This window comes from Mus musculus, chromosome 7 (assembly GCF_000001635.26).
Source record: "Mus musculus strain C57BL/6J chromosome 7, GRCm38.p6 C57BL/6J".
Taxonomy (NCBI): Eukaryota; Metazoa; Chordata; class Mammalia; order Rodentia; family Muridae; genus Mus; species Mus musculus.
This window is the reverse complement of record NC_000073.6, coordinates 74,358,257-74,374,434: the sequence shown is the minus strand read 5'-3', so window position 1 is coordinate 74,374,434 and position 16,178 is coordinate 74,358,257. Positions and strand designations below refer to the sequence as shown.

At 46.9% G+C, this 16,178-nt stretch overlaps 1 protein-coding gene across 2 annotated transcripts in view; it reads left to right on the top strand.

Annotated features, from left to right (window-relative positions):
- Positions 1-16,178, top strand: part of Slco3a1 (solute carrier organic anion transporter family, member 3a1) — a 279,363-nt gene that overhangs the window by 180,346 nt on the left and 82,839 nt on the right. For both annotated transcript variants that reach the window (NM_001038643.1, NM_023908.2), the window contains exon 3: positions 14,516-14,614. In NM_001038643.1, the coding sequence (NP_001033732.1) occupies positions 14,516-14,614 (99 nt within the window). The remainder of the gene's footprint in view (positions 1-14,515; positions 14,615-16,178) is intronic.

The window sequence follows — 16,178 nt, the reverse complement described above, 5'->3', positions numbered from 1 at the left end:
TGGATGAGATGGGTGGATGGACTACAAAAGGGTGGATAGACAGACGGACAGACAGACAATAGATAGATAGATAGATAGATAGATAGATAGATAGATAGATAGATGATAAATATTGATACGTAAAAAGATATGTGGATATAGAAATATAGATAGATACAGATATAGATGATGCAGTATAGATTGAGCGTGTCACAAGTTACCATAGTAACTTGGAGCAATAGAAATTCATTATCTCATGTGTCTAAAGACCAGAAGAAACCTAAAGTCATGGCAACAGGACCCATTCCCTCCAAGGGAGAACTTTCTATACACATTGGATTTAGATAAGTTCAGGCATTCTTGATTTGTGGATGCTTCCAGAATGTCTCTTTTTCTCCTTCTGTCTCTTCTTTGATTCTATATGAAGGATTCTTGGATCCTAGGGCTGAATGGGTTAACCCATGATAATCTGACCTTCAGATTCCTAACATGATTATACATGAAAAGATATCAGCTCCTTCAGCTGTATCCATTCATTCAACTCCTTCTCCCCACCCCCTGCTTGGGAGCCTCAGCTTCAAGGATTCCTGTATGAAACTCAAGCTTTGAAGGGGAGGTTTGGGAGGCTTCGAATTGAAGTCCTAGGCTAGGAAATGGGCCAGGGCAAGTGAGAGTGGTGAGCTTGGGTACGACAGTATGGCATTTATGTCTAAGAAAAATAAAATGTTGTCTGTGCCACTCTATGTGTGTGAGAGAGGTTGAAATAAGATCAACAAACCTAGAACATAATCAAGGCTCTTTGTTCCAGGTTTAACTGAATGTCTGGGAACCAAGTCACCCCTGGCTGAGAGCCATTGCTCTAGACTTTAAGAATTTCATTGTAGGCAACCTGTTGAACACCAAAGCTTTCTAGCCATTCTTCTTCTTAAAATCAAAAATAACAAGAGGCTGTGATTGCTGCCTGCCTGGACTTTGAGATGGGAGGCACCCACAAACCCACAGAGTCCTGTATGAGAGCCAGACAGTTTTGTACAACCAGCTCCCCGCTTCCTGTCTCCAAGCAGAGTCTGACGTGGTTTTTTAACGTAAGGAGGCTTGTATGGGAATTCCCACTCCTGTTATGTTCCCAGGTGGGCCCTGGAGACACCTGCCCACTGTCAAGGGAACATTGTGTGGTCCAAAGGTCTGCCAGGTGTCCTGTGCAGCCAACTTCCTGACCCATGGCCTCCCCTAGAACATGCCTGGTAGTGAGGCATTCAGTAGCCTTTGGACACTCTATTCACGTGTATCCAAAGTGTCTGGTCATCTGCCTTGTCGTAACTAGATCAAGCATCTAATTTTGGGTTGTGCAGAGAAACCCAGAGTTCTTGTTCCCCGTGATGGCATTTTGGCCATGTCTCCTGCCCATTCTTTTGAAGGCTGAACCTTCTGTCCCTTCACTTGGTGCATGCATGTCTTCTATAGCCCTCTCTCTCCTAAGTCCTTGTCCAGAGGATAAGCCATTGTGGCAATGGCCCTATCTCAGTGACATATGGCTTTTCATGTGAGATCAAGGGGCCCACTCCTTGCCCCAACTCTGTCAATGCATCAAAATTGCATTGGAGTTCGGGATAACTGCTTCTCTGACTGGGTTGTATTCCAAGACTGTTGTCTAATGAAACCCTCCCTACCTGGAAGCTCTAGTGCCCCATACTTTCACCAGCCTGTCCGCAAAAGGCCTGCATGTACACGGTGGGTACACCACAACTCTCCTGTCCATGGATTTAGCCGATTATTCATCCTAGATCTGTGCTCTGTCTTCAAGTGATCATGTTGGATAGATGTGTCTCATGGCATACATAGAGAAAGCAGGATAGGAGAGAGCTACCAGGCATGTCACAGAACCCCATTCTGCTTGGCCACCACCACCACCCCCACACACACACACACCTGCTTTGCCTGTTCAACATGCTTCAGCTAGCTCTTCTTTGACCCTATGCATCTTTCCTCTCCTAAGCGCTGAGCAAGCGGTTTGTCCAGTCTGTACTTGCCTCCCCACTCAATGTGTTTATGGCTTTCTGCCGCTCTAATCAGCCTCTGACCCTATCAGAAAACCACAGAGGAAATGAAGTCGGTCTGGCTTGACTTTCTCTTGCTGAACTCTGTCTACACCTGACAGCAACAGCTCCCTGCTCACAGAACACATAAATCCAGGGTTTAATAACCCATCCTAGGATTTCGCCAGGCTTCAAAAATCACCCAGTCTGTCATGTCAGCAAACAGCCTTGTCCTTCTTGGTGATAAATCAGGGTGAAATTAGCATTTCACACACGCCATGACTCTCTGCCACAGTTTTTCAAACAAAACGCCTGGCATCTCGGCACTGCTGTAGGTGGGGTTGGGAAGGTTCGAGATCACAGCTGCTCCCTACAGTTGGCTCACCTGGCTGTCACCTCTCCAGTCTGCTTCTTTCCATTGGGGCCTGGAGACATCAGCCCTGCTTCCTAGCCAGGAGGAATTTCTGCAGCTGCAGCTTAGCCCCTGTTGCTTATTAATGCTTCTGGGTGCAGAGTTGTTCTGATGGTGGGATTCCTGCCTCAGCACGGAGCTGGAGCAGTCTCACCCTGCAGTGTGCACTCAGCAGAATGTTGACCTCTGCCCCAGCTCCTGCTCCTGTTCCTGCCTGGCCTGGCATCTCCAGCCTACTTTTAGAGAATATACCCAGAATTTATAGATACACTAGGTCATTCTGAGCGTTGATTATGAATTATCAACACCCTGAGGGTTTTTAAAGAGGAGGGTTTGAGTTGCTAACTTTTCCAAAGGCTGATCTAGATAAGTGCTGACTGCAAGGTTAGAGCCGGTTGGGGTAAGGACCTCTCTTCCTGCCTTAGGCATTTGATGAAGACATTCACTAATAACTGCAGATATCCAAGCAGTTATTATAATAATAATCACCCAAGCCTTGGTGACCTCTAGGCTGCAGGCCACCTTCCTAGGAGCTGGTAACCCTCCAGCCTTGCCATGGAGAGCATGCTCCACATCAGAGAGGGGACAGTCTCTGTCATATGAAGGCTTCTGGTTCCCTCTAGTGACGACTTCAGATACCTGCTCTTTGCCACTATTCCCAAGGAGATGCTGAGGTGGATTAGATGGGCAAGCCTGTCCCAAGTGGAACCCCTGTTCAGTCTCCCTCGTGACATGGGGTCTCAACAACAGTTGGGCTGTGGTCAAAGCCTCATTTTCAGAGCCCTACAGAGAGACTGTTCCCTTAAGAACTTACTAGAAGAATGTCTGTGGGTCAAGCCATTCTGCCACCCTTTCCCCTTGCCTGCAGGCTGGTCCCCAAATGTTCCTGTGTCACAGTCTTCATGTATGTCTCGGTGCTATTGTGGGGATTAAACAGTATTCAAAGCCCTGACACCCAGAAAGCATTTACTGAGGATCAGTTTGGATGCTGAATTACTGCTGCCTGCTGAGGGTTAAACTGAGGTAGCCGTGGGCTTCTGCTCCCTACGGTGAAGACAGCCTCGGGTCACCCTGTCCCAACTGTGTGAACATGTAAGCATGAGAGTGACTGAATAAGGAGTACTTATCCGGTCTTCAGTTTTACCTGTAGGAGTCCTTCCCACTAGGGTGGAACCTGATCTCTGACACTGAGTTCTGCGGACTTCCAAGGACCTGAGCTGGCCCTTGCAGCAATATGAAGCTTGGTGGACTCCACCACAGTACTGTGTAGCATGCCATCTCCCAAAGACTATGGAGAAAACTCATGGCGGCGTCTTAAGTACATTGAAAATGCACAGAGAGACAGGCATCGGCAGATGGGACCACTCCAGCAGGTAACGCTCCTAGAGAAATTGCCACCTTGGGTGGGAAAGCCGCTTTTCTGGAGCTTAGGAAGTTCACCTAGGCTCTAAGACATATGACATATGACATTCTAAGACATAATACTATAAACTTAAATTATAGACATTTACTTATACAGTCCTGGTGGTTGAATTCCAACATGGAGGTATAGGCAAGGGTGGAGACTGAGTCCCCTTTCCTTGCCTTGCAGATGGTCCATGTATTCACACAATCTTTCTTTTATGCGTGTGGCCTTGGTGTCGTTCTGTGTGTCCAAATCTCCTCTTATATGCAAAGTAATCAGGATGGAGAACCCATCATCCGAACCTTGTTTAATTGCCCCTTTTAAGGGCTTGTCTCCAAATAGAGTCATATTTTGAGGTGTATTCAAGTGTGGAACCCAAGGGCTCTGGGAGAGGGCCATGACATGCTCTCACCTTTGTGGAGGAAAGTCATTTGACTCAATCTCCTCGACACAGGTTCATGGAGGCCAGTCATCTAAGGGGCATGTGGTCTTACTGTCATGAAAGGTAGGGGGAATGAGAGAAGTTTTTCTTTGCTGGGTTGGAAAACCTATGTAGACAGCAGTAACAGCTTAGCATTGACATACAGCTTATAGCCAACGCATCAATATGCAGATGTGGGCAGAAGCAGCCCAGCTTCTATCAAGATAAGCTTGGATCACTGCTTTGCTTCACTGACTACTGCTAAGACTACTTATTGGCCTTGCCACTAAATGGCCCACTTTAGGTCTTTCTGTCTCTCAGTTGCCCCCTTCTGGAGGCTGCGGGTATGGACAATGGGAAACCAAAGGGGACCTCAGTGCCTCTACAAACAAAAGCTCTGTGAAGGTGACTGAAGTCACACACAGGACTCCATGCCCTTCTTGTTTGTGTATTAGGATGGGCTTCCCTCGTATAGGACTTCATGGTTCCGTCCTCTGCCCCACCAGTGGCATCTTCTTGCATCACCAGGCAATGCATTGGCATCATTCCGGGTTTAAGGATAGCCCAAGGGCTCTAGGATAGAGACAGAGCATGTTCCGAGCGTTGTGAAGGAGAGTTCTTTGACTCAAGCTCTTTGGTACACGCATCACATCCAGGTACCCAGAGGCTGGCCAGTCAGCCAAGAGGCCTGTGATCTCACAAACATGAAAGCTGGAGGGAAGGAAAGAAGTCTCTCTCTGCTGGGTTGAAAAGCCAAGTAGTCAGAAGCAGCTACAACGTATAGCAGCAACGTATAGCAGCAGCAGATCCTCCCCACCCTGGAGAGCCCTGACCACATAGGATGACGTTCATTTGCTTGCATCGCTTTCCATAACGTGTGGCTTCCTACCTCCCCCACCTCACCACCGCTCCAGGCTCCCTGGCAATCAACTGGTATTTTAGCAAATAAGCATTGGCTCCTTGCCCAAGGCTAGTGGCCGGCTCTGTTGCTCTTATGGAAAAGATAATTTAGAAAAGATAATTTAAACAAGACCACCACCTAGGGTATCTGCCTTCCCTGTGTCTCTGATTGTTAAGATGTTCTCCAAATAAGAAATTTTGGTCTTGTATCCAGACAGACCATAAGCAGAACTCTGAAGACACCACTGACTGACCAACTGTGTGGCAAAGGAGAGAAGGGAAGAAAAATGAGGGAACCTAGAGAGATTCAGCAAAGGAGGCAGTCACTAAGGCAGACTTAGGACGGTGTGTGGGATTTCAACTCTGCCTCCAATAGAGAAAACCTGGGTTGAGGGCTAAGCTGATTGAGGCCATGCTATCTAGCATTAGAGGCCACACCAGGTGTGCCAGGCACCACATCATGCTTTCATCAGAGTGTACACAGTACTGGCAGCGTACAGAGATGATTGACTGGCTGCCAGTGGAATTAAGGTTCTGCCCCGCCCCACGTCCATGCTTTAGACCAGCCCCCTCTCTGCCTTAGCCTCGGATAGAGCCCAAGCCCTTTCTTATCACTAGGTGCCTTCTAGATCCCGTCCACTGCCTTGGAGCTAAAGCTCAACGAGGAACCACAAGGTCAGCCTCAAAAGCCCAAGGTTCTCTACCTGACTACATATGTTACATATGTACTACACGTACTACATGTACTACATGTTACATTTTCTTGTGTTTGCATGTGAAGTGACCCACAGATTCTTGTGGGTGTGAGCACTCAGTCTTCAGCAGGTGGCGCTGTTCTGGGAGGGTGTAGAACTTTTGGTAGATGGAGCTTCCCTTGGGGAGGTAGGTCACCAGATCCGGCTTTATATCCTTGCCATCTTCTTGTTTGCTCTTTCTTTCTATCCATTCAGACATGAGCTCCTGCCACCACACACCACTGTCCTTTCCTGACAGACACAGGGTGTCCTCGAACCATGAGCCAAGATAAGTGTTGTCAGGTGTTTAGTCACGGTGACAAGAAAGATAGCTAGTCCAAGCTGAGGTGGGGAGTAGTGCCCATGCAGCATCCTGCTCTGCCTTCCTCAGCATCAGGGGCCAGGCCTACAGGATTAGTATTTATGTTTCCTAGGCGATTCCACTGTACAACCAAGTTTGAAGTTAGTGATAAGTCTGAGGGAAGAGCCACATGAGCTCTGCCTCTGTCATAGCCCTATGGCTTTAGCCGAGTTAGTGTTGTGTTTTCTTTATAAACTTTACATAGCAATAATTTTATTTCATGAATTGTGCACCGTCTGGAGTGTCTTAAGTGCTGGATAAATGGTTGCCACCCCTCCTTGCCTTCTCCCCTCCTCTTCCTCCTCTTCTTCCTCCTCAGACAAGAGCACATCAGTTAAAATGCTGTCAGACTGTGGCCAGTGAGCAATGGATAAATATGTATTGTGTGTCTTGCAGGCTTCCTGCTGTTTACCGATCATGTTTTATTCATGCATGTTGCATGCAGAAGGCTCCCTAAGAGGGGAGAATTTTCAACCTGAGGTTTGGAAGACAGAGAGCTAAATCTGTATAAATGGAGGGCAAGGAGGGCAACTGTAAGATGAGGAGAGCGACGTTCTCACCAAAGGTTTCACTGGCTACTGGCAAAGAGAGCCCGATGATGCTTGAAAAGCTGGGCGCTCCTTCCTTTCTAGACTGGTGCTGCCCTCTAGTGAGAGGAGTCACAGTCAGCCTGAGTGTCCTCATCCCGGAGGGGACCAGGCAGAGTTAAAAGAAAGGCAGCCCAGCTACAGAAACATACACTAAGGAGGGGACGCCATACAGGACATCCTCCCCAATCTTTTCAGTCCTGATACAGTTATGGTGACATCCGTCATATTGTGTGCACCCACCAATGTGTCTAATAGTCCCAGTTTGACAAGGCAGATATTCTTATTCCCAGATGTGGCATTGAGATATTATTGGTCATCTAGAAATTGAGGCATGAGCCAAAGTGGTTGAGTCTGACTGAGTCAACGGCCCTCTTTCTATGTTGTCATGGTAGCATTTTGTAGGGCAGTTCCTAGAACCCGAGGTCACATCCACCTCCTCTTAGAACCTGAGGTTATCTCCATCTCCACCATGGAGACGCTGGACGTCCTTAGAGCTGCTCCCTCCCCTCTCTGAGTTTCTGCTTTCTCATCCTACTCCTCAGACATGCTCCTCAGAATGGTTCCCTGACCACAACTTTATATGAAGAAGTGGTCACTCCAGGATGGCGGGGTGAGAGCGGCTCCACTTTCAGAATGTATTACTTTTACGACTACACAAACTAGAGATGAGTTAGATCATTCTCCTCCTACAGAGGCAGAAGCAGTCGCCAGCGTGTACCAGGCCAGATGTCACAGAAGAGAAATCTTCACATTCTGAGAGTAATCTCTGTATCTCTCTCCAGGACACCACTACATTCCCTCAAAGACTAGACTTTTTTTTTGTCAAGCACAGAACCCTTAGCTCTGCCCTTCCCCCACCCTGTGTTGTCTCACTCAGTTTTGTTAAGAAGTCAAGGCTGTCATGTGAGACCTCTGTCCTTTGGTGTCCTCCTGAGGCTGGGCTTTAGCTCCTCCCTTGCCACCTTCTCAAGGACAGCCAGGAGTGTCTGCTGCTTGCATTTCCCTTTGATTAGCACCTTGGACTCTATTGCAATCTCTGAAATAGTCTGTGCTTTAGACACAGTCTCTAGGGACCAGAGAGGTGACACAGATGGTAAAGTGTTTGCCTCGCAAGTGTGAGGACCTTAGTGCAGAATGCTAGAACCCATGCTAAGGTAGATTCCAGTGGTCCTGAGGCAAGAAGGGAGATTCCCCCAGAAGCTGGAGGCCTGCTCTCCTGTCCTACACAATGAGGACTAAGACATCCTGTGGCTACCAAGGTAGACAGTGAGGTGAACTCCCAAGGCTGTCCTCTACCTCTGTGTGTGCAGGTGTGTGTTTGCACTCACACATTCAAACACTTGCACACATATACACACACCATATACACATCATATACGCAGATGCTCTCTCTCTCTCTCTCCCTCTCCCTCTCTCTCTCTCTCTCTCTCTCTCTCTCTCTCTCTCTCACACACACACACACACACACACACACACACACACTCAGTTAAAAAGAAAGGAAAAAATACAGTCTTAGAATCTTTCCTCATTCGTTCCTGGGATTTCAGTCATTGGAAAATCTCTACGAGTCTTCTCTAATTACTCCTTATAAACATGAACCTTACACATAGGACTAGACAGGCAGGCCTTAGCTAGATGCATGTCAGTGTTTCTCTGTGGAAAATAGAGATGCTGACGTGTGCCTTCTTGTCAATCATGATAAAAATGTGGCAACCATTTCACTGTATGCAAAGGAACTGTGAAAGGCCTTTGATGTTCATTAATCACTTAAGCCTCAAAGCAGCCCTGAGAGGCAGGGGCTTTTATCACAGCCACTCTAAAATGAGTGTATGGAGGCTGGAGCGTCCCCAAGGCTGCACAGCTGGTGACTCCAGACCCTGGCCTCCCAGCCCCAAGGTCAGTGGCCTGGAATACATTGGTCGGCTCCCCTCCTCTGTTGTTGATCTAGCCTCCGATCATTCTCCACTGAGTATGGATTTGAAGAAAAGGATATGGTGATAAAAGAAGTTGGTCACAAGTATAGTAATTATAAAATGAACTAGGAAAACAGAGCTGTTTCTGTATGTTCCATATTCTCTAAAGCAATCGGCTCTCACCTGGGATCAGCCTGCACCCTTCACTTTCAAATGAGGACCAAGTCTCCTGTCATCCTGACTGAGAAAGATAAGAGCTAGAAGTGAAGGTCACCATTTTCCTCACAGGATGATGTCTCTATCTTGTCCAGCCCATCCCCTACAACGCCCTAAGTTGGTGGGTTTGGTGAGAGGTGTATGGTAGGGGTATCTATACGCACACCAAATGGGAAGGTGTGAATGTGGCCCCGCTGTCTTTCCTTCTCCTGTTCTTCTAGCGCAGAGCAAAGCCATGGGCACCAGTGGAAGCTGATGTTTTTCAGCTGAGCCAGGGTCAAGCCTGCCAAGGCTAAGGGATGTACTACTGGGCCTGTCAGCAGCAAAGTGACCCTCAGACTGGAACAGCCTGCTCTCTAACCCCCTGAGGCCCATAGCAGTTGCCTTTGAAGGGGCTGAAAGAGCCTCCTTTGTCTTGTGTTTGTGCAGATCCAGTTAGTCTGAGATCCTTGCAAATGCCTTTTGCATTTAAACAGCTGCCTTTTTGCAGCAAAGTTTGGGGGTTGATTTGGCCTCAGTCTTCCTTCTGCATGTGTGAGCTCCCTGGAAACCCAGTTCTGCAGAGGGTTTGGTGTAAAGCCGACATCAAGAAGTCACAAGTCAGGGACCAAGCAGCTGAGATTCTGTGACCTACACATCTCCTTGGGTAAATCTGAATGAGGGCAGCTGACTATGATGTTAATGGAATCTTGAGATCTCAGGCAGAAATTACATGTTGCTTAGCGTGCCACAGAAGTACTCAACAGATAGGTGTGTGGGCATATGTTTGTGTGTGCATGTGTGTGTGTGTCTCTGTGTGTGTGTGTGGAGGGGTGCAAGCAAGCAAGCAAGTGCACACATGCCATGGCACACTCGGAGATCCAAGGCCAACAGGACAACAACAATTAATGAAAATTAACGAAGACGTGAAATTGGAGAAGATCAAGGAAGGGGCACATGGGAGAGCTAGATGGGAAGAAATAAAAGGAGGGATTATAATCTCAAAAGTAGAAGAATAAATCTATTATGCTAAAAACCAAAGGAAAGGGTTGGGATAATAGAGAGGAGTAGTGTGAGCCCATAGCTGAAACCATGGCTTGGGTAAGCTGACTCCGAAGTCAGGAACTCTGCTCTTGAAGAGGATCTGAGTTTGGTTCCATACATGCAGGATGGTTGGTGACTCACAACCACCTCCAAATCCAGCTCCAGGTTATCTGATGCCCTCTTCCGGCCTTCTCAGGCACTTGCATGCATGTGGTTCACGTACATACACCCAGACACAGACATATATGCATAAAAGTTACTGTCCAGTGTCCTGTGAGTTCAGGGTCCCTCGGGTCCCTATTCGGCAGCTGCAGCTGTACACTAAGTTTCAGGAGGTCACAGCTTCAGCAACCTCCAGCGACCTCCGTTCCCTCCTGGACCACTACTTCCTCCTTGAAAGTCTATTGCTACTAGAAAGCAAGGGTCCCACTGCGCTTGACAGGTAACTTCAGAGAGGTAAATAAACACTGATGAGGATAGAAAATAGCAGCTCTGGGGCTTCGGTCTCGGCTATCCAACACTCACTCATAAGAACCCCTTAATGGACCGGAAAGCCCTGGTTCTGGCCCTTTGCCTGTGATGTGTTTAGCTACATATCATAGCTGCAGACAAATGAGGGAACATTTGAGAGCGCATCTATCCACAGTAGATTGAATAGATTACGGGGATGTAGGGATGTAAAGTGGTTTGGGTTATTCAGGGTAGTTAAAAAAAAAGGACAACTCTGGATTTGTGGTTTTCTGGCTTCCTTTCTCAAGTTCTTCCTCAGCATGCCCTTCCTATGGTGTACATAAACCAAGCAGACAGCAGAGGGCACCCTTGAGCCACAAAGGTGAAAACAACAACAACAAACAACAAAAATTCCCTCTGGACCAGGAACTGTTCTACACAGGGATGCTACAGCCAGGTGCCTGATACTGCCTCTTATCTCTCAGGCAGAACATTTCCAGGCACTTTGCTAATAAACAAACAAAGCCATAGCTTGATGACAAGGAGAGCTGGGGACAGAGATTCAGAAAAAACTTTCTGTGAGATCCTTCTGCACCTTATACTTTCCCTAAGGACGCAGGGGAGGCCTTGTTTCAAGGCTGCTCCATCTGAGATCTTGGGGCTCCATACAGTAAAGGGCCCTTCTCACATCGTACTGTCGGGCTATCCGTAGAAAACTTCTCAAAACCTTCTTGCTGTTGGTTTACTGTGACATTTCTCTGAGGAAGAGCCACTGGCCCCCAGAGACACTAGGGATGTACTACAGTGGTGGAGCAGTAGCTTATCATTCATTTGACCTGGGGATCCTCCCTGTATCACTATGAACACGCACATGCATGTATACATACACACACACACACACATACACACACACATTCACACACATCAGCTTGCGCACATCAGCTTGCACACATTCCACTCTTTGTTCAACTATCAGAATCTATCTGCACTGTGACAAAGCAGACCGACATGCTCATCATGTGGGTATTATTCCTTTACAAAGTTAACATGTTTTCCCTTTTGAAACTTTCCCCTTAAATAAGAATCACTGTGAGATCTAGGGGCTGTGGCTGTCCTTAGAGTATTTTGAAACAGATTAATTTCTTACTGGCAGCCTATTGTTATGATACAAAACATTATTTTTCATTGTGTCTGTCTTACTGTCTACAGGCCAAAGTCAAGTGATTGCTTTGGGGCTCTGGGTCCCTACTTGTAAAGACCCAGGGTCCTTTGCCAAACACTTAGAAACATTTGAACTTGGGTCTATGGCTTCTGAAATTTTCTTTTTGGCTCCTTCTGTATGTCAGAGACCTCTGTGAAGACCAGGATTCTTAACTCTTTGAAGTCCAGTGCTGAGTCTCCAACCCTAAGGTTAGCACTTGGCTCATGGAAGGAGCTTGTAAATTTGATAGTCAGTTTACATTGCTATGACGAAACACCCATAGAGATAACTTAGAGGACAAAGAATTTATCCTGGCTGATGTTTTCAGAGGTCCATAGTCACCTGATTCTATTGATTCCAGGCCTATGCTGCGGCAGAAGGCCACGGCAGAGCTGCAGGCTTCATGGTGGGCAGGAAGTGGAATGACTAAGAAGACTTGGGGATAAAATGAAGCTATATAATGCACACCCCCAGTGAACCATGTGCTCTGAGCCCCACTTCCTAAGGAACCAGTCGGTAGACAAATGTGTCTTCCTGTGAGCTTAGGTTCCCTTTGCGACACTGATTCCCACATAGACCCTGTAGCACCCATTGCTTCGGATAGTCGTTGGATGGCTATCTCTGTCATGAAGGATTGCTACTTAATTATTCATCAGCAAGGGCTGGAGATGATCAGTGCTTAGAAAGTGCTATGAAGCCAGCAGTTTAGTTAAGCAGTTACAGCCTGTGAGTTTAGGCTCGGTGCTTTTTTCCAAGTGTGATCCAAACATTTTATGCAAAGCCTGTGTACTATACTTGCCAGGCAACTAAATACACAGCCAAGGCCTGTCATACTATCAAGTGTCACAAGCAGGCTTGCTTCCTAAACAACCATAACCACAGTGACAACAGTAATTCCATCACGGGGGGGGGGGGGTGGCAAAACTGCTGAAACTGTCCACTGTCTAGTCACTTCTTGTCCAAGTATACTCTTGTGTGGATTTTGACATTTATTATATTTAGAGATTGTAAATATTTAGTTTCATTTGAAAATACTTTGTGGACTAGACCATACTCACTTCCTAAGAATGCTTGAGTTTCTATTAGTGCCTGGAATCTTTCCAGGAGAGAGAGAGAGAGAGAGAGAGAGAGAGAGAGAGAGAGAGAGAGAGAGAGAGAATAGCTAAAATGAATGTAAAAATAAGAGTTGTAAAAATTCTTTCAAAATTCATTGTGTGCACACATGTGCTTGTGCATCTCTGTGTGTAGAGTGTATGTGTATATAGGGAGGAGAATGTCCATGTATAGGTACAAGTGCATACATATATATCCCACGCTGACGCTGGGCGGGCATCGGTCTGTGAGAAGCTGCAGGACCCCACTCCAGGGGTGGGGAAGTGCAGTCTGAGGTCCGCAGGCTGGAGTTGGCTCGGGGATCCTGGACCTGCATGAAGGTCGAGGGTAACAGGTTCTCAGACTCTTGGGCATTCCTGACACCACTGGATGCTGTGGAAGAGCTGAGAATGGAATGGGGGCCATCAGACTGGATCTAGCCAGTGGCCAAAGGGAAAAGGGCAGGGAAGAGAGCTCTGCCTGGTTCCTGAGGGGAGGAGAGAGTCCTTGACTTGCTCCATGCTTGGCTTGATGGAATCTGTGACTGGGAGCACAGAGAGGCCTCCTGCTGGAGATTAAAGGGTCAGCTCTTTAAACAAAGGCCTATTCCATTGCTCCCCATGGTGGGTCCCAATGAGAAGAGGCAGTCCATGGTTTTAAAGCATTTATTGTCATGGCTGAGAGTTGTGATGAGTGAAACAGTACCCCACTTTCTCAGGGTGAGCCTGAGGTTAAATACCTTTTGCAGGGAGGAGTGTCTGGGAAGGGGAGCTTAATTGTCTAAGCCCTTCAGGCCTTTAGGTGCCTCATTAAAAATGGAGATCTGTCTTGAGGCTAAGTGATCTGTGGTCATGTCCTTTACCTGTGGAGGGGCTTGGGGCATTGCCCTTACATGACTGATGCCCACAGATCTATGGAGTGGAGAGCTGTGGCCTCGTGTCAGGAGCCTGGGATCTAGGAGCATGGCAAAACGCCTACCGTCTCTTGCATGCTACGGGGTTTTAAACTTAGCTCAACCAGAAACCAGACTGCCTCTCACAGTCCACCAAAACTAAGTTGGGTGACTGATGCACTCCAGTGACCTTTATGTCTCCCCCTTCCTCGTACTGAGGTTCCACTCTGGCTGCCATGGTAGGCTCATTTGTGAGTACTAAGAAGGCAAGTGAGGGTTCTTATACTTATATAGGAGGTACATTGCTGACTGAGCCGTCTCTCAAGCACTCCTCCCCTTTTTAGTGACAGAAACACTACCGAATGATAGGCTTGGATTTAGTATTTCGGATTGGTGTGATACAAAATCCTCTAAAGGTAAGAGAAACTGGAGGAGGTGTCTGTGAATATCCTGTTAAAGAAATCTATCAAATTCTGTAGATAGGCTGGAGAGATGGTTCAGTTGTTAACAATATGCATGTGTGTATGTAGAAGGTCTCTTATAGAGGATCCAAGTTTGTTCCCAGGATGCCCATCAGTTAGCGCAGACAACCCCTAACTCCAGCCCAGGGGATTTAATGCCCTCTCTTCCAGACTCTGAGGCCACAGCACTCACGTGCATATAGCCACACATGATTCAAAATAAAGCCTAAAACAAACAAAATGCTGTGGAATTCTACCCTGATAAAGAGTATTTTCATGGAGTTCTCAAAGATGAAAGAGTCCTTGTGATGTCATTTCTAATAACCAGGTATCTTACCTGGCCAGTATAACATTCTCTTTAGCCTTTGGGGACTTTGCTCCTTGAAGGGTTTCTATGTTTTAACCTAACCTTTTGTTTTCTTCTTTCAGGAATCCTGTTCACGATGTTGGTATTTGGACCAGCCTGTGGATTTATTCTGGGCTCTTTCTGTACCAAGATCTATGTGGATGCGGTCTTCATTGACACAAGTAAGGAGCAGATCATAGTTGCTAAGCGCCCTTACAAGCATTTCCATTCTTATAAGGGAGTCTTCAGCCTGTGGCTATTTAAGACCCTCCCACTAACTCAGCGTTTTATTTCTGTGACATATATGACTGAGACAATCAAGTCAACACCAATAAAGGACTATTGTAGCTCATGGTTTCAGGGTCCACATTTGGTTGTTTTGGGGGCCTCTTGGTAAGATACCACTTGATTACAGAGAGCACAAGGTAGAGCAGAGCCAGTTACCACATGGTGGCTGTGAAGGGAGGAAAGAGGGAAAAAATCAGGGTCCCCATATCCTCTTCAAAGGCACATCACAGCAACCCAACTTTCGCCACAGGGCCCCATTTTACATCTCCTTAAGGTACACACACACACACACACACACACACACACACACGTGCAAATACAAATAAAAACAAAAGCATCTTAAGCAAAGCTTGCTGTGCTTTTAATTAGAAGAGGACATATGTTTCTCAGTAGCTCTGGGCTTCACATCTGTGATTCTGCAGTTAAACCGTGTGGCTGTCTGAGTAAACGATATTGCTCTTAGTTATGAGTCTCATTGCTGTGACCAAATACCTCACATGATGGCTAATCTTGGTTGTGAACTTGACACACATGGGGAAAGTGGACCTCCAATAAGAAATTGCCTCCATCAGGTTGGCCTACAACCTGTCCTGTCTGTGGGGCATTTTCTTGATTGCTAATTGGTATAGGAAAACTCAGCCCACTGTGGACAGTACCATTCCCTATGTAGGTGGGCCTATAAGAAAGGTAACTGGGTGTGGTCCTGGGTATGAACCAATAGCAGCATTCTTCCATACAGTCTGCTTTAACTCCTGCATCCAGGTTCTTGCATCCAGGTTCCTGCCTCAAATTCCTGGCCTGACTTCTCTCTTTAATGACAACAATAGACCATCACTAAATATATGATGAACTAAACCCTCTCCTCCCAGATTTGTTTTGTTTTGTTTTGTTTTGTTTGAGGTCAAAGTATTTTGGCTCTGCAACACGAAAGCAAACCAAAACGCTTGACATTTTAGAAGAGAAAAACTTGACTTTGGTTTATAACTCTGAGAAGTCCACCACAGTGGTGAGGACGTGTCAGCTGGAGTGTGAGGCTACAGCGCACATTGCAGCCATAGTCAGGAGGGGGGGGGGAGCAATGAACTACTTAGCTTTCCGTGGATTTCTGCCATCTTGGTAACAGGTGTTTTTAATTGAGAATTTCATACGTGGATATAGTGTATGGATGGATCAAAGCCACCCCCATTCCCTCTCCTCCAATTTCTCCCATATTTACTTTTCTCTCCAAACTTCATGTTCTCTCTCTCCCTCCCCTTCCCCCTCCCCCTACCCCTCCCCCTCTCCCTCTCCAAGTCTACTTAATGCTGCTTGAATGTGCATGAGCATAGGACCACTTGCTGGATCATGAGCAGCCTTGTGGGGTCACGTACCTGATGAAAACTTACTCTTCCTCCCCAGCCACCATTAGTTGCCAGTAGCTGCTCAGCTGAGAACAGGGCATCGTGAGCATCCCCAGTC